Below are 17,179 nucleotides of genomic sequence, written 5' to 3' on the forward strand. Positions count from 1 at the left end.
AGGAATGGGAATAGGAACAGGAACTAGAGTGGGAATGGGAATGGGAATGGAAATGGAAATGGGAATGGGAATGGGAACAGGAGCTGGAATGGGAGTGGGAATTGGAATGGGAATGGGAATGGGAGTGGGAATGGGAATGGGAATAGGAACAGGAGCTGGAGTGGGAATGGGAATGGGAATGGGAATGGGAATGGGAATGGGAACAGGAGCTGGAGTGGGAATTGTCTCCTGGCACAGCTGCCTTCCCTGCCCAGCTCCATTCCCAGCTCTGCCTTTCCCCTGGCATCCCGCGAGGTCGCTGCTAATTAGGCTGCTGTTAATTAGGCCGAGCCTCCCCTGACCCCTCCGGAGCTGGCAGGGCTGACTGGGAGCAGGGCTGGGAACAAAGGAGCGCCGAGGGGCTCAAAGGGAGCGGAGGAGAGGGGCTCAGGCTCCCCTGGAATTCCAGCTGTGCCCGCCGGGACGGAGCCGGTGGCTGCAGCCGCAGCCTCCCGTGCTGGGCTCAGGAGGGGCTGGAGCAGACCTGGAGTCACCCTGGGCATCCCTTGGGATCCCGTTGGGTGCAGGAGCTCCTCTGAGCACCCTGGAGCTGGAAATCAGCCGGGTTTGGGCTTTCCTGGGAGGGTTCTGGGCTGGCACCCCCGGGAAAAGCCGTGGGTGCGCAGTGGCACGGAGCAGACTGAGGATTTGTGTGCATTTTATTCTGTTTGAAGAAAAGCCATCGGTCGTGAGGCCTGCAGCGAGAGGCAGAGGAAAACTGGTTTTGGTTTTTTTTTGGTTTTATTGTTTTGTTTTTTTCACAGAGCCAAAGAGTGGAGTTGAACTCCCAACTGACAAAGTTCTTCCTCGGAAGGAAGACTGAATATCTGCATCATGCTTTTCTTTTTAAAATCATTTCTTTTGAGAAAAAGCTTCTTAACCTCCAAGGTTCTTCTCCTCTGGAGCCAGGGTAACTTTTGGGTGTGAAGATCTTGGGCTGGGTCACCTATTCCTTCAAAAATCCACATTTCAGGCGAGTTACACTAACCCCAGGAGACCCATCAGCCAGAAAAGTGCTTTTCACTTGATTCTGTACCCCTTCCCCGAAATTAAGACTGCACCCTAATTAACCCCCGACCCTTTTGAAGTGAAGCCGCTGTCAGCAGCCAAAAGTGGGGCTCAGAGCCTTGCCTGGGGCCGAGCCCGAGGTGCCGAGCTCTCCCCCAGCCCCTCCTCGCAGGATTTTGGCTGGAGGATGCTGGGCTGAGCTACTCCCACCGGCCGGTTCCTCCCCCTGGATGAGGCTGTACCTTTTCTCCTCCGGCCAGGAGCGAGCCTTGCAGTCCCTTCTGCTCTGCCCAGACCTCCACCGAACAAAGGAGCTCTGGGCACATCACCAGCTCCAGGACTCAAAGGTATTTCACCACTCTGCGCCTCGCCCCGGAGCCGCACAGCTGATTTCTTTCCTCTTTATCGGTTCCTTTCTCTGGTTGTGTCTCGCACATTTTATTTTATTTTTATTTTTTTAAAATTGATTTCATTTCACACTCACAGCCTTGCCTTGGAAATGTTTTCCTGCTTCCTTCCCAACCGGTTTAAAATCTGATTTTTAGGGCTTGATTCTCTCATTGCTCTCTCAGTGTCTTTCTCACAAGTGGGGTTTGCTGGAATTTCTCAGCGCTGCAGAGAACTTTTGGAGGCTTTTATTCCATTGAAGCTGCGACTCTCTGGCGGCTGTAAATGACTTTTCCATGCCTGTGTGAGCTCTCCGGGAATGTCCCGTGTATCGATCATTTGTCAGGCTCCTCATCCCCCCGCGGGGAAATGGATGCAGCTGGAATTCCTTCGCTTTAAACCGCTGGAGTGCGAAACTTTTTGCGCCTTTTTTTAAAGTTTATTTTATTTATTTTAATTTTTTGAATTTTTTTTATCACTTTTCCCTCCATGTGCCCCGTTCCTCGGGAGCTGCGGGACGGGGAAGGAACACTCTGCCTTTTGTGTGGCTGGAGATAAGCGGAGCCCGCAGAGCCGAGCTCGGGGGGCTGCAGGGAGGGCATTTCTTTGTCTCCTTTCCCCTTCCCACCCTCCTCACTCCCTGCGCTTGAAACCTTAGAGCCTGAAAAATTCCTGCCCTCAAGAGCTGAGACATTCCCAGCTGGGACGGTGGGAGCAGCGAGGGAAATTGAACTTTGAATGATTTTTAATTATTTTAAAATAATTTTAGGTTGTTTTTGTTGTTGTTTTGGGGTTTTTTTTTTTTTTGGTTTTTTTTTTTTTTTTTTTTTTCCAGACACATTTTCTGTGCTGTCTGGGCTGATTTTCGAGGCTGGGCTGGCCCGGGAAAGCTGCAGTGGGAGAGCAGGGGGGACAGTCAGGGGTGGCTCGGGGGCCTCTCCTTCCCCGCCCGGGGCCTCTCGCAGCACAGATTGTTCCAGGAGGATTCCTCACTCCTGCAGCACCAAATTTTGGGGGTCCTGAGGTGAGAGCTGCCCCCCGAGCTGGGAGGAGGAGGAAGGATGGGCTCCCCAGGGGCACAGCTGGGGGTTGGGATCCCACCTGGGGATGGGGTGGGATCCCTTTGGGAGCCTTTCCCTTGGGATTCCTCATCTTGTCCCCCTTGATCCCAGCCTTGCCTTCTCCTCAGCCCCCCGAAATCACCCACCCCGTCCCAGGGGCCACCCCTGGGGGGTCAGTGCCGTGCCAGGGGCTGTGCCCATGCCAGGGCAGCTGTGCCCTCAGCATGGGCCAGCTGGGATCTCTGGAGCACCACAGCACAGCTGTGGGATGGTGCTCCATGGGCAGCAGCTGCTCTTTCTTGACGCTCTCCTCTTGCCTTGGAGGACTTTGGCTGCTCTTTGTTTCTCCATCGGGGAGATCAGCGTGAGGCAGAGCCACAGCTCTTGGGCAGCTCCTGGTTTCCAGCTCTTGGCAAAGAAAGATTTGGCAAGGCAGTGGTGGGGGATGGCAGGGGGGACACTGGGTGACAGTGGGGACCCCCTGGCTCAGCTCCAGGACGAGCTGCCTGGCCCAACCAATGACTTCAAAAACGAGAAACTCCTTAAAAAGTCTCTCTCCCCCCTTTTTTTTTCCTTCCAGAACTCCAAGACGGCTCCTTGACACTCGGGGGCTGCTGCCAAAACCCATCCTCCTCCTCCTCCTGCAGGGCAGCAGGGAGCCTGCAGCTGGACCAAGCTCTCGGGGGACTCTGGGACCTGGGGCCAGCATGGGGCACTGGTGGCTGGCCCGGCTCCTGCTGGGCTGCACGGCCGTGCTGGCCGTGGCCCCGGCCCGGGGACAGTACGAGGGGGACTTGCAGACAGACAGATTTGCTGCCTACGAGGAGAGACCCCCGAGCAGGGTGAGGAGAAGGGGCCAGGACTCGCTGCGAGGGTGAGTTGGAGTTCTCGTCCCTTTGGAAAAGCAGATTTGGGGTTGTGAGCAGAGCTCTGCTGGCTGGATTGCCGTTCCCTGAGCTCGGGGCTGGATCTGGGAGGATCCCATGGGAGCAGTGCTGGGCACTGAGCTCCTTCTGGGGTCACGGCACTTGGGGCTGGAGAGCCCCCACACCCGCCTGGTGGGTGGGTTTGGCCTCCTGGGAGGGTGGGCACAGAATTCCCAGGCAGTTCCCAGGGACATCCCATCCCTGGCCGTGCCCCAGGCCAGGCTGGACGGGGCTTGGAGCACCTGGGACAGTGGGAGGTGCCCCTGCCATGGCAGGGCTGGCACTGGGTGGGCTCTGAGGTCCCTTCCAAAGCCCATTCCAAGCCTGGCAGTGGTGGCTGTGCCTGTCCCTGGGGGATGTTGTCACCTGGGGGTTTGCCCCTGGGGTGCTCCGGGTGCTGGGGCTGTGCTGGGAGGGTTTTGCCCCTGGGAAGGGCTGTGCTCAGTCCCGTGGGGCAGCTCCTGCTCTCTCCCAAATTTGGGGCCATTTCCCACCTGAGGAGGGAGTCCAGGCCCAGCAGAGAGCCCGGGCTGGGCTGGGCTCTGCTGCTCTAAGATGGTTCCTGGCCCCTGCTGATCCGGGGTTATTTTAAGTTCTTTTGAGCCCTTCTGGCTGCAGCTCCTGGCAGCGTTCCTGTGCCCGTGGGCAGGAGCAGAGCGGGACCCACGCGTGGGGCAGGGCAGTGCCAGAGGCTGGGGAGTGCTGGAATGCTGCTGGAACGGGGGCACTGCCCCAAAAGGGCTGGGTTTGGGCTGCAGATGGAGCCCAAGTGGGGACGGGGGAATCTTCTCCTGGAATTCCAACCTTTGGGGATGGAGGGATCTCCTCCTGGAATTCCAGCCTGTGGGGATGGAGGCATCTCCTCCTGGAATTCCAGCCTGTGGAGATGGAGGGATCTCCTCCTGGATTTCCAACCTCTCCAGATGGAGGGATCTCCTCCTGGATTTCCAACCTCTCCAGATGGAGGGATCTCCTCCTGGAATTCCAAACTTTGGGGATGAAGGGATCTCCTCCTGGAATTCCAGCCTTTGGGGATGGAGGGATCTCCTCCTGGAATTCCAGCCTTTGGGGATGGAGGGATCTCCTCCTGGAATTCCAACTTTTGGGGATGGAGGGATCTCCTCCTGGAATTCCAGCCTTTGGGGATGGAGGGATCTCCTCCTGGAATTCCAGCCTTTGGGGATGGAGGGATCTCCTCCTGGAATTCCAGCCTGTGGGGATGGAGGGATCTGCTCCTGGAATTCCAGCCTTTGGGGATGGAGGGATCTCCTCCTGGAATTCCAGCCTGTGGACATGGAGGGATCTCCTCCTGGAATTCCAGCCTGTGGACATGGAGGGATCTCCTCCTGGAATTCCAGCCTGTGGACATGGAGGGATCTCCTCCTGGAATTCCAGCCTGTGGGGATGGAGGGATCTGCTCCTGGAATTCCAACCTTTGGGGATGGAGGGATCTCCTCCTGGAATTCCAGCCTTTGGGGATGGAGGCATCTCCTCCTGGAATTCCAGCCTGTGGGGATGGAGGGATCTCCTCCTGGAATTCCAACCTTTGGGGATGGAGGGATCTCCTCCTGGAATTCCAGCCTGTGGGGATGGAGGGATCTCCTCCTGGAATTCCAGCCTGTGGGGATGGAGGGATCTCCTCCTGGAATTCCAGCCTGTGGACATGGAGGGATCTCCTCCTGGAATTCCAGCCTGTGGACATGGAGGGATCTCCTCCTGGAATTCCAGCCTGCACGGAAGGGAATCCTTGAAACAATTCTGGGAAGTTTAGTTATGGATCAATGTTGGGAGGTTGGACTTGATGATCTCAGAAGTTGTTTCCAAATTTAATCATCCTGGGATCTTCCCTGACCTGGCTTTTGCTGCTTTAAGGCCTCAGGATCCTTTGCTGCTGTGGGATTTCCCTTTGGGAAAAGCAGACCAGCCCCAATTCCAGGTGTGCTTCTCTCAGAGTGGCCAAAGGAACGAACCAAGGGGGAAATGTCACTAAAGGTTGGCTCAGATGTTAAATCTGGGCTTCTTCCACAATGTGGGCACGTGGGTGACCTTGACAACTGCATTTTGTGGAATTATCTCTTCCCCAAAGCCACCCAGTGAACATTTAATCCCATTTATCCCCGGTGTCCGTTCAACAGCTCAGGACACCATTGCAAATATTTGCTTTGGCTTTTCCTCCCCAGCCCCCCCAGCTTTCCCTTTCAGGGAGATAAACCAGCTCCAGCCTGGCTCTGTCCTGGCCTGAGCCTTCCCTTGGGCTTGCAGGGAGGAATTTGGAATTCCAGAGCTGGAATTAAAGCCCAGCTGGGCTCAGCTGTGTCCCCTGGGCTGGGCTGGAGATTCCCTGGGCACCACCCCGGGCACTGAGGGTGCTGAGAGAGGGCCCAAAAATGTGGATGTTGGGTCTGGACGGAGGAAAAGGACAAAGGTTGAGGATTTGAGGGTGGAGCAGGGCAGGGTCCTGGCTGTTCTCCCATGGGAAAACCTTCCCAGGGCTGCTTTATTTGTCCCCTGAAGGAATTTGGTTCCCCAATGTGAGTTAATCAGAGTTTTCCCTTCCCACACCTTTTATTCCAGCTGCAAAAGTCTTTTACAACATTTTCCTGACATTCCTGGAGCATTTTGTCCACGTTTTCCTTCCCCAAAAGCCTGGTGAGGGACAGACACATCCAAGGACTCAAGGGACAGTCACCAACCCTGACAAGATTTGGATTTTTCCCTTTCCTTTGGGAATTTGTTCCCTTCCCTTTTAATCCTCCCTGCTGGGTTAATGGTTGGGATGATCTCTGAGGTGTTTTCCAGCCCTAATTCTCCTGGGATTTATCTTTGTCTGTGCCTCCTTTTCTCCCTCCATTTCCAAATTCTGTTGTTTCCCAAACTGGATGAGAAAACAGAGCTCCACCAGAAATTCAGAGAGAGAAATGGGACTCAGGTGATTTTATTTTTTTTAGGGAGTTTTTTAAACTCTGGGAGATAAAAATACCCAAACATTGGTTCAGCTTCCTTAAATATCACCCACAAGTGGCACAAACCACTTCCTGTGGGTTTTGCAGAATCCCAGAGTGGTTTGGCTTGGAAGGACCTCAAAGATCATCCAGAATCCACCAAAACCATGGGACTGGGAGGGAGGAGTTGCTCCCAGGGGCTCCAGGTGCCCACCAAGAGCTGTCCCTGCTCGAGGGCACTTGGAGAGGCTTTGGGAAGAGGCTCCAGCAGTTCAGGCCAAAGACTGGCTCTGTTTCTGCTGGAATTATATTTATTTCGAGCTTATTCCCATCCCAGCCTCCTTCAATAAAGGGAAAAGTATGAAATAAATGCAAAGCGGGGATTAAATGCAAAATAAACAAGCCTCTTATCCAGCCCTGCTTTCCCAAATAACAATTAATAAAGGCATGGGGAGCAATAAATCCCAGCCCAGGCCCGGCTTTAATCCTGCCTTAAACCCATTAGAGGAGAGACAATTTCAAATGAGCCTCTCCTGAAGGGCCAAATGTGACAAATCCCATTCTGGGGCAGGGCTGGGCTGGGATTGTGGCTTTAATGAGCTGCTGGGCAGGTTCCAGGAGCAGAGGGGAGCAGGGCTGGCACTGCCATTTCGGGTGTCCAGGCAGGGACAGGGGCCTGCCTTAACCACAGCTCGTTATGGCAAGCTCATTAATTACCATGACACCCCTGCAAGTGAGGAGAGGGATGGGGAGGGGGTGTTGGGAGAGGAGTTTGGGGGACCCCTGCACTCAGAGGGGGCCAAATTTGAATTGTGGGGGAAAGGGAACGGGAGCAGCTTCCAGCTGGTTTCTGACACCTCATTGTGCACTGGGGGATGGACAGGGAACTGCTGGAGCTGCAGAGCTGGAGCTGAGGGCTCTCCAAACCTCCCTGAGCTTGGGTTTCCACTGGGGGATGGACAGGGAAATGCTCAGGGGTTCTCCAAAACCTCCCTGAGCTTGGGTTTTCCACTGAGGGATGGACAGGGAAATGCTGGAGCTGCAGAACTGGAGCTCAGGGTTCTCCAAAACCTTCCTGACCTTGGATTTCCACTGGGGGATGGACAGGGAAATGCTCAGGGGTTCTCCAAAACCTTCCTGACCTTGGATTTCCACTGGAGAATGGACAGGGAAATGCTCAGGGGTTCTCCAAAACCTTCCTGAGCTTGGGTTTTCCACTGGGGGATGGACAGGGAAGTGCTGGGGTTACAGAACTGGAGTTCAGGGGTTCTCCAAACCTCCCTGAGCTTGGGTTTTCCACTGGAGGATGGACAGGGAAATGCTCAGGGGTTCTCCAAAACCTTCCTGACCTTGGATTTCCACTGGAGAATGGACAGGGAAATGCTCAGGGGTTCTCCAAAAGCTCCCTGAGCTTGGATGCAAAGGAGAGGAAAGCCATGGGCTGGGATTTGGGGCCAGGGGACACAAACGGGCCTGGACCTGGCTCTGGGGTGATGCTGAAGGTCAAGGATGGAGCTCCAGCTCCCCTGGGTATCCTCAGAGAGGATTTCCAGCAGGATTTTCATCCCAGTCCATCCCTGACCCTGCAGTTCCACCAGGATTTTGGGAATGGAAAGGGTTTCAAAGCCACGTGGAGGTGGCACCTGGGGACGTGCTGGTGGCACTGGCTGAGCACCTCCAAGTCTTTTCCAAGACAACTCCCTGATTCTCTGAACCAAGGTGCTCCTAAGAGGCACCAGAAGCTGAAATTTCCCAATTTTTTAACTCAATCCTGGGTTTCAGGCAACCAGAACCCCTCACTGGGGGGAGCTGTGGGGGGAAAAGCAGTGATTGAGACGCTTCAAAAAGCAAATTAGCACAAAGAGCCCCAGATTTCCCTCAGGGAAGGAGCAGCTGGAGTTCTGCCCCTGTGATCCAGGCACCTCTGGAGCACATTCCTGCTCCCAGCTCCACGTCCCAGCCTCGCTCCCCGTGCCAGGCCTGGGATACTACGAACAACACCAGGAACAACGTGAAGGCAGCACTTGGAAACCTCTGACTCGAGACTTTTGTTCCTCACTTTTCCTCTGGGCCCTGATTTATGTTGTGAAATGGTTGATCTTGGCCTCCTGGCCGTGGCTGGGCTCTCTTGTTTTTGGCAGGACTCGTGAGGGAGAATATTGGAATGGCCAAGGAATAGCTGGCGGAGGAGCCAGAGGTTGTATGGGTTTTGTCTGGAAGTTTTAAGGGCTGTATTTGAAGTTTTGATTTATTTCAGAATTCAAGGAGGGAAAAAAAAAAAAAAAAGTGGAAGAGTTGGTAGTGCTGCATTCCAAATGAAAGTGTGAAGTAGTTCCTGGAAATCTGTTGGATTTTTAGTCTTTTTTTCAAAGGAAAAGGTTCCTTGCTGGTCTGTAGGGGTTGAATTAAATGTGCACCAAGAAGGGGGATTTTCCTACCATCACTCAGAGGAGATGTGGGAAGAACCCAATAAAGGGGGAAAAATGCTCTTGTGGACAAAGAAAAAGTGTTTAACAGGATTTTAATAGATCCCCCCCTTGCTGAAAAAACATGAAATAGAAAATGATTTGGATTATTGGGCTGGAACCCAAAACCTGCACAGCCTTTGCAAGGCTTTCCTTCTGTTTTCCTTCATCCCTTTGATGAAACCGAATAAGAATAATTAAAAATCTTGATTCCATCTCGCAGAGGTGAGGCCCTGGAAGAGAATTCCCAGGGCAGCTGTGGCTGCTCCCTCCCTGGAGGGGTCCAAGGCTGGGTGGGAGCACCCTGGGACAGTGGGAGGGGTCCCTGCCCATGGGAGGGCTGGATTTGGATGGGCTTTGAGGTCCTTCCAGCCCAAACCAGTCTGGGATTTTATGATCCCGTGTTTCTACGTGCTGAGTTTGGAATATTTCTGTGCTGGCAGTGTCGCACATCCAAATTTCTGTTGGAAGTTCTGAGCCTTGTGGCTTTTCCTTGTGGTACAGACATCCAGCACCTCTCGCCTCTAAACACCAGCTCTCAGAACCAAAAGTAATTGGAATTGTTGGGGCTTGAAGCCATTCCTAGGAGCCCTCAGGAGCTGCTTTGGGAACCAGGGATGGGCTCCAGGTGGGAGGAATTCAGAAGCCCCTTTGCAGCACCTTTGTCCCCACACTGAGCAGGGGCAGGTCTGGATTTCCCAGGGGCATTTCTGGAATTTTTTCCACTGCAGATTCCCCACCAGACCAGGGGGGAGTGAGCAGAGGACTCCTCAGACTGGGAATTCTCTGAGATAAACCCCGTCAGCATTTCCTGGGGGATCTGCTCAGTGCAGGAGGGGGACACAAACCCACCCAGCACCCCGAGCATTGCTGGGGGTCTGACACAATCCCAAACCCCTCGGGGTGGGAAGGGAGATGCTTTCCCAAACCCACCCTGACGTTTGGCAGCAGATCTTGTCCCCTGTGATCCCCTCCGAGGCCAGGGGGGCTCCAGAGCTGTCCCCAGTCATTGTCAGAGCTGATCCCAAGGGCGCAGCAAAAATCCAGAGCAAATCCTGAATTGGAGGAAGAATTTCCAGCCTGGATGGAGAGGTGGGATCATTGTCCCTGGAAAAACCACAGGCTGAAGTCATCCACATTCATTTTGTTTGAGTTTCACAATGAGAGAAAGGCTGCAGGGGGATGGGGGAGAAATAATCCCAAAAGAAACTCCCTGTCCTTTCCTTAAAGAAGCTTTTCCATGGATAGCAAAAATCCCTTCTTTTGGCACTGGAAATCCTCATTAAGCTGGAATTAGGTCAGTTTTCACTGGTGAAGCAAAAGGTGGCTCGGGAAGGTTGGGAACACCTGGAGTCAATGGTCATTTCTTTAAAAAGATGGACAGGTTGGGAATTGGCTGAATCTGTTCCTGGAGGATTTGGTTTTTCTCACAAATTTTGCCCAGGATGAGACTTGAAGACAGAAAAATTCTCCAATAAGGAAAAGGAAAAGGAAAAGGAAAAGGAAAAGGAAAAGGGAAAGGGAAAGGGAAAGGGAAAGGGAAAGGGAAAGGAGAAGGAGAAGGAGAAGGAGAAGGAGAAGGAGAAGGAGAAGGAGAAGGAAAAGGAAAAGGAAAAGGAAAAGGAAAAGGAAAAGGAAAAGGAAAAGGAAAAGGAAAAGGAAAAGGAAAAGGAAAAGGAAAAGGAAAAGGAAAAGAAAAGGAAAAGGAAAGGAAAAGAAAACTGAAAAGGAAAAGGAAAAGGAAAAGGAAAAGGGAAAGGGAAAGGAAAAGGGAAAGGGAAAGTGGGAACTGGGAATTCCATTCTCCCCAAACTGGAGGAGCTGGCAGAGCAGAATTTCATGGCTGGAATTACACAGAGAATCCAGAGAGAGAGAGGAGAAATAACTGGGAAATATCGGGGTGCTCCCAAAGCATTGGATGGCTTTGGGAGGCAGCTCCTCCTGCCCGGGGCTCCCATCCAGCATTTCCCAGCCCAGGGCTCTCTACCAGTCGGTTTCTTCCTCTTTTTTTCCCCTCTTTTTTCCTCTTCTTTTTTCTTTTTTTCCCTCTTTTTTTCTCTCTTTTTTTTATCCTTTCCCCTCTTTTTCCCCCCAGTTTTTCCCCATCTTTTTTGGCTCTTTTTCCTCTTTTTCATAATTTTTTCCTCTTTTCCCCTCTTTTTTCCTCTTTTTAAAAATCTTTTTTCCCTCTTTTTCCCTCCTCTTTTTTCCCCTCTTTCCCCCCCTCTTTTTTCCTCTCTTTTTCCTCTTTTTTCCCCCCTCATTTTTCCTCTTTTTTCTCTGCTTTTCCCTGCTTTTCCCCTGTATTTCCTCCTTTTTCCCCCCCTCTTTTTTCTTCATTTTTTCCCCTGTTTACCTCCTTTTTTTCCTCTTTTCCCCTTTTTTTTTTTTTCCCTCTGCCGGAGGGGCAGCGCTCGGTGTCCCCCCTGCAATTCCCTCGCTGTTTATCGCTAATCCCCGCGTTTGTTTAAGGAGCACAAAGGCGACGCCGAGCCTTTGTTTTCCCTCTGTCCTTCCTTCTTTGGGTCACATTCACCTCATTTGCATAATTCTCATTAGCTAATGAGCCCTTTCAGCGGCGCAGAAGGTGAGAAGGGACGAACCATCCATGGCAAAAGGCTCCAGCTCTGGGGAAAGCCCCAAGGAGGCAGAGCTGAGAGCAGGGGGAAAAAACCTCCGGATTTTAAAATTTAATTTTAAATTTAATTTTAAATTTAATTTTAAATTTAATTTTAAATTTATTTTAAATTTTTAAAAATGATCTCCTCTTCCCTGGAAGTGTCAAGGCCAGGCTGGACAGCCTGGGAGAGTGGAAGGGTCCCTGTCCCTGGCAGGGCTGGAATTCCATGAGTTTTAAGGTCCTTCCATCCCAAACCATGCTGCAATTCCATGATTTTAAAACAACCCTTTTATCCTGCCCTTTCTGATGGCACTGAAGGATCCCAGCTCGTGTTTCCCAGCCCTGAGCAAACTGCTGATAACTCTAATTTCATCCCAAATTTGCTGAAGTTGATATTTTCTTTTCCCCCCTTACAAACCGGCGTTGTCCTTCTGGAGTTTTTCCTTTGGAATCTCATCCCCTTCTCCCCCTGGGTCATTCCTGGGACATCATTAATCCCAGCCCCTCCGGAGTGGATTCTCCCCATGGTTTATTTTGAAACTCTGCTAATTTTTAGCAGATGCTCAGCAAGGTTCACTCTGGGAGGAACAATTGGCATCTTTGACTTTCAGCCTCCATCTCCCAGGATCCTGGGATGAAATCCTGGCGTGAATCCCTTTTGGAAGGAGGTGGTGTCTGCCCCCTAATTAAAAATACTCCACTTTATCCATTCTCTCAGTGCAGGGGATTGATGCCACGTTCCTCCTCCTCCACTGATTTTAACCAAAATGATAAACAGGAGGGGATGGAGTTGGGAGGGAAATGTCCCACAGGGAGCTCTTCCCTGTCTTCCTGGATTTACCCAAACCCCTGAAACAGGTGAAAAAACCCCAAACTGTGTTTGATTTTCAGCCCAAACGTCTGCGGCTCGAGGTTCCATTCCTACTGCTGCCCTGGCTGGAAAACTCTGCCTGGAGGGAACCAGTGCATTGTCCGTGAGTGTCCCTCCCTGGCCCAGCTGATCCTTTCATCCCTCGCTTTCCCTGCTCCCAGCCCCTGGGGAAGGAATTCCCGGCTCCCACCCCAGAGCAGGAGCAGAGCTGCTGGGAATTCCCAGCCCTGCCAATCCCAGTTAGAGGAGGGTGGTCCCAACTGGTCCCAGTTATTGGATGGAGCCTTCAGTCCTCAGGTGTCCCCTGGCAGTGCCTGCTTTGGGACAGGAGGCTCCTGAGGAGGTTTTGCTCCTGAGGAAATGATTCTCTGCTTGTTCCCATGGAAAAATCCCATTAATTGATGGGGAGGTTGCAATCCTGGTGTCACCAGAGGCGTTTCCCAGCGGGAATTTGCATCTTTAAGGGGCCAGGGGAGGGGGTTTGAGATAAATCTCACCTGGATTGGGAGTTTTCCTTCCTGCCTGGGCTGGAGAATCCATGGATTGGATGATGTGCTGCATTTCTGTGGGGTAAAGGTGGGATGGGGTGGGATGGGATAATGGGATGGGATGGGATGGGATGGGATGGGATGGGATGGGATGGGATGGGATGGGATGGGATGGGATGGGATGGATGGGATGGGATGGGATGGGATGGGATGGGATGGGATGGGATGGGATGGGATGGGATGGGATGGATGGGATGGGATGGGATGGGATGGGATGGGATGGGATGGGATGGGATGGGATGGATGGGATGGGATAATGGGATGGGATGGGATGGGATGGGATGGGATGGGATGGGATGGGATGGGATGGGATGGGATGGGATGGGATTTCTAGTCCTTCCCACTCCTGCTGTGCCCATAGAGGAGCTCCAGCCCCTCCCTGGGTGATTCCTCTCCCGAGGATGATCCCAGGGGCAGAACCAGCTCTGGGAATTCCCAAGGGATGATCCCAGAGCCAGCTCTGGGAATTCCAAGGGATGATCCCAGGGGCAGCTCTGGGAATTCCAAGGGATGAATCCAGAGGCAGAACCAACTCTGGGAATTCCAAGGGATGATCCCAGGGGCAGAAGCAGCTCCGGGAATTCCCGAGGTGTGGCCCCAGTGTAACCAGTCCTTGTGTGCTGCAGCAATCTGCAGGAATTCCTGCGGGGATGGATTCTGCTCCCGGCCCAACATGTGCACCTGCTCCAATGGACAGCTCTCCCCCAACTGCGGCTCTGCTGGAGGTGAGGGAATTCTCCTGCTGCTCCCGGGGCTTCTGTGCTCTCCCAAAAGGGACACGAACCCAATCCCTGCAGCTCCACCCTGAGCTGGGCAGAACTCACCAAATATTCCATGGTTCAGAGTATATTCTGTGGTTTGGGGGGAGTTTCCTGCAGAAATAAATGAGATTTTGGAGTCTTTATGGATGGAGAGAGACATCCCAAGGATAAATTTTCCATCAGTTTAATTTATTTTTAATTTTTAACTCAATTTTTCCTCCTGCAGAGGAGCCTTTGTGGTAAAGTGACCCCTCAAAGCCCCAGTCGGGGGTGTTTGGGAGAAGGAAATTCCTGGGATCTGCACCGTTGTGCCCCAGATCTCCCAGCAGATCCCCGGGAAGCAGCGGAGCCTGCAGCCCTGGGGAGGGGAAGGTGCTGGAGCCACCGAAGTGCGGGAGGCAGGGTCCATGTGGGAGCAATCAGGGAGGAATTCCAGGAATGCCGAGAGCCCCGAGAGCCCCGCATCCCTCTGGGCACGGCCCTGGCATTCCCGAGCTGGGCTGCCTGGGACAGGGGGGCTCCTCGGCAGGGGCTCCTCCGACCTGGAATCCGCTGTTGGGGGCTGGATTTCTGTGGAAAAGCAGACAAATTGTGCATTCCAGAGGCAAGAAAAGCCACTGTGCCTCCTCTGGAATAACAAAGAGCGGCGTTTCCTGCTTGGGTTCCTACTCCAGGGAGTAAAGATGTTTTAGGAGTGCTCTGGAGGGGCTGTTTAGGTGGAGTAGTGAGTGAGTAGAGACAAAATCCCCACAGCTGATCCCTGGCAGAGCCACTGATCCCTTCCAATAATTTGTAGGACAAATCCAGTCCAATCCAATCCTGGGAAAAATTAACGAGGACGAGCTGTCATCCTCCTTCTTCTGTCATTCCTCCTTTTCCTGTCATTCCTCCTTCTTCTGTCATTCCTCCTTCTTCTGTCATTCCTCCTTTTCCTGTCATTCCTCCTTTTCCTGTCATTCCTCCTTTTTCTGTCATTCCTCCTTCTCCTGCCATTCCTCCTTTTCCTGTCATTCCTCCTTTCCCTCTCATTCCTCCTTTTTCTGTCGTTCCTCCTTTTCCTACAGCTTTGGCCTCTGCTACCCTGGCAAAGCCTTGGAATTCCTGGTTGGAAGATGTTCTCCTGCATTCCAGATGCCCAGGGAGTTCAAACAGAGCCAGGCTTGGACAATCTGAGGTTGGACAGGGCTTGGAGCAGCCCGGGGCAGTGGGAGGGCCCTGCCCATGGAAGGGCTGGAATGGGATGGGCTTTAAGGGCCCCTCCAGCCCAAACCTGTCTGGGATTCTCTGATAAACCAGAAGCTGATGGGACCTCAGGGATTTTGGGATCATGGCAGGAGTCAGAAATGGGACATGGAAAGGTGTTTGCCAGTTGGTTGGAAATTTCTGGATGAGGATCAGGGTTCTTTCTGTGCCCAAACCCTGAATCCCCCCAAATTCCTGAGCTCCACTGGACCTGATGCCGAGCTCCCTGTGGGGTGGGGCTGGGGATGAGCTGGGAGCAGCCCTGCCGTGGGGACAGCTGTGACAAACAGACCCTCCCCAGCCCCCTCTGCCTCCCCAGGGCTGCCTGGGCCAGCTCAGGGCTGTAGGGAAGTGTTTTCCACATTGGAGCCTTTTCCCAGTCGGAGCAGCCTCGTGTCTGATGATCCAGGCAGGGCTTTAAAGCCTGGAGCTCTGTTTCCTGGAGGATTAAAGTCCCATCTCAATTTGGGCTGATCCCTGGCTGTGGAGAGGGAGGAAGATGAGCAGACGTGGGGATGGATCCAGCCCAGCCCCAGATCCCATGTGCAGCCCTTGTGCCGAGCACTTGGAGCACTGAGACCTCCCAGCCCAGCCCTCCCTGCTCCCAGCATTCCCAAAAATCTGAACTCTCCCACTTGGACGCTTGGCCCCAGCTCTTCCCAGCCTGGAATTGGTGTTGGAGGAGCCACAGCTGAGCCTCCATCCCATAAATCCACCCCTGGAGCTGCCAGGTCCCAGCCCCTCCTCCCCTGGCAGCCAGAGCTGGGCTCTCCGTGGGGTTTTTGTGTGAAATTCCCTTTTCTCATGATTTGCTCCAGCCTCAGGCCTTGCAGTTGGAGTGGTCACACCTTCCAGAGGAGGAATTGTTGTTCCAGGGATTCCAGAGAGAAAGCTGTGTTTGTAACTCACTGCTGAGCCCTAAAAATCCCTCTTAGGGCTGCTTTAATCCCAAATTCCTTCACCATGGAGTGAGGAAACAGTTAAAGCCAACACTTGGTGTCCAGAGCAGGGGAAAACTTCCCAATTTATTTATTGCTATTGTTTTCCTGCAATGCCTCAGTCACATCCAGTGGGTCACAATCCCGTGGGAAAGCTGAGCTCTCACATGGAAGAATGGAGCATTCGTGCTTTTCTTTCCAAATTCCTTAAAAAAAACCCTCTCCCAGTAACTGGATCTTGTCAAGGAGGCCACGTTCTGTTTGCAAAAGGAGGAGAAATATCTTGAAGTTGATGATTTTCCTCCACCAAGGAAATTCCATCCCCCCAGACTCCTCAGAAGGCTTTGACAGGGAGGAATTTGGAAGATTAGACAGCCCCGAGTGTGAAAAGGGTTGAAAATGGAGCAATAATGGAAAACAATGATAAAAAGGGTGGGAAAACATTGGCCAAGTACAAAATGCTGAAAGAAAAGATTGTGACAGGGTTGTGTCAAAGACAGGGAGACATCAGGAATTGTCCATGCCCTGGTCTGCAGGAAATCCTGAAGGAAGGACAAAGCTGGAAAGGTTTGGTTGGGGTGGATTCTTAAGGAAGTAAAAGGATGGAGGATGGATGGATGGATGGATGGATGATGGATGGATGGATGGATGGATGGATGGATGGATGGATGGATGATGGATGGATGGATGGATGGATGGATGGATGGATGGATGATGGATGGATGGATGGATGGATGGATGGATGATGGATGGATGGATGGATGGATGGATGGATGGATGGATGATGGATGGGTGATGGATGGATGGATGATGGATGGATGGGTGATGGATGGATGGAATTCCCGGGGGTGACCCTGTGCCTGTCCCTGTCCCCAGTGCAGAGCTGCAGCGTGCGCTGCATGAACGGGGGCAGCTGCTCTGAGGAGTCCTGCCTGTGCCAGAAGGGATTCACCGGCACCTACTGCGGGCAGCGTGAGTGTGGGACCGGGAACGGGACCGGGAATGGGGATGGGGATGGAATGGGAGCAGGGATGGGAATGGGAATGGGATCAGGGATGGGAATGGGAATGGGGATGAGAACGGGGACAGGAACAGGGACGGGAATGGGAACAGGGATGGGAATGGGGATGGAATGGGATCAGGGATGGGAATGGAAATGGGGATGAGAACGGGGACAGGAACAGGGACGGGAATGGGAACAGGGACCAGAATGGGAATGGGAATGGGAACAGGTTTGGGAGTGGGAATGGGGAAGGGAAGAGGAACAGGAATGGGGATGGGAATGGGAATGGGAATGGGAATGGGAATGGGAATGGGGATGGGAATAGGGAAGGGCAGCCAGGACGCTCCAACGTCAGCACTGTGTTCTCC

The 17,179-nt window shown here is 52.9% G+C and overlaps 1 protein-coding gene across 1 annotated transcript in view; it reads left to right on the top strand.

Annotated features, from left to right (window-relative positions):
* Window positions 1-1,310: 1,310 nt before the first annotated feature.
* Window positions 1,311-17,179, top strand: part of LOC135284767 (fibrillin-2-like) — an 80,736-nt gene continuing 64,867 nt past the window's right edge. Inside the window, exons 1-5 of the mRNA XM_064396461.1 lie at window positions 1,311-1,394; window positions 3,076-3,369; window positions 12,340-12,422; window positions 13,494-13,592; window positions 16,685-16,780. Of these exons, the coding sequence (XP_064252531.1) occupies window positions 3,203-3,369; window positions 12,340-12,422; window positions 13,494-13,592; window positions 16,685-16,780 (445 nt within the window). The 5' untranslated portion in view covers window positions 1,311-1,394; window positions 3,076-3,202. The remainder of the gene's footprint in view (window positions 1,395-3,075; window positions 3,370-12,339; window positions 12,423-13,493; window positions 13,593-16,684; window positions 16,781-17,179) is intronic.

The sequence above is a fragment of the Passer domesticus genome, chromosome 21 (assembly GCF_036417665.1).
Source record: "Passer domesticus isolate bPasDom1 chromosome 21, bPasDom1.hap1, whole genome shotgun sequence".
NCBI classification, from domain to species: Eukaryota; Metazoa; Chordata; class Aves; order Passeriformes; family Passeridae; genus Passer; species Passer domesticus.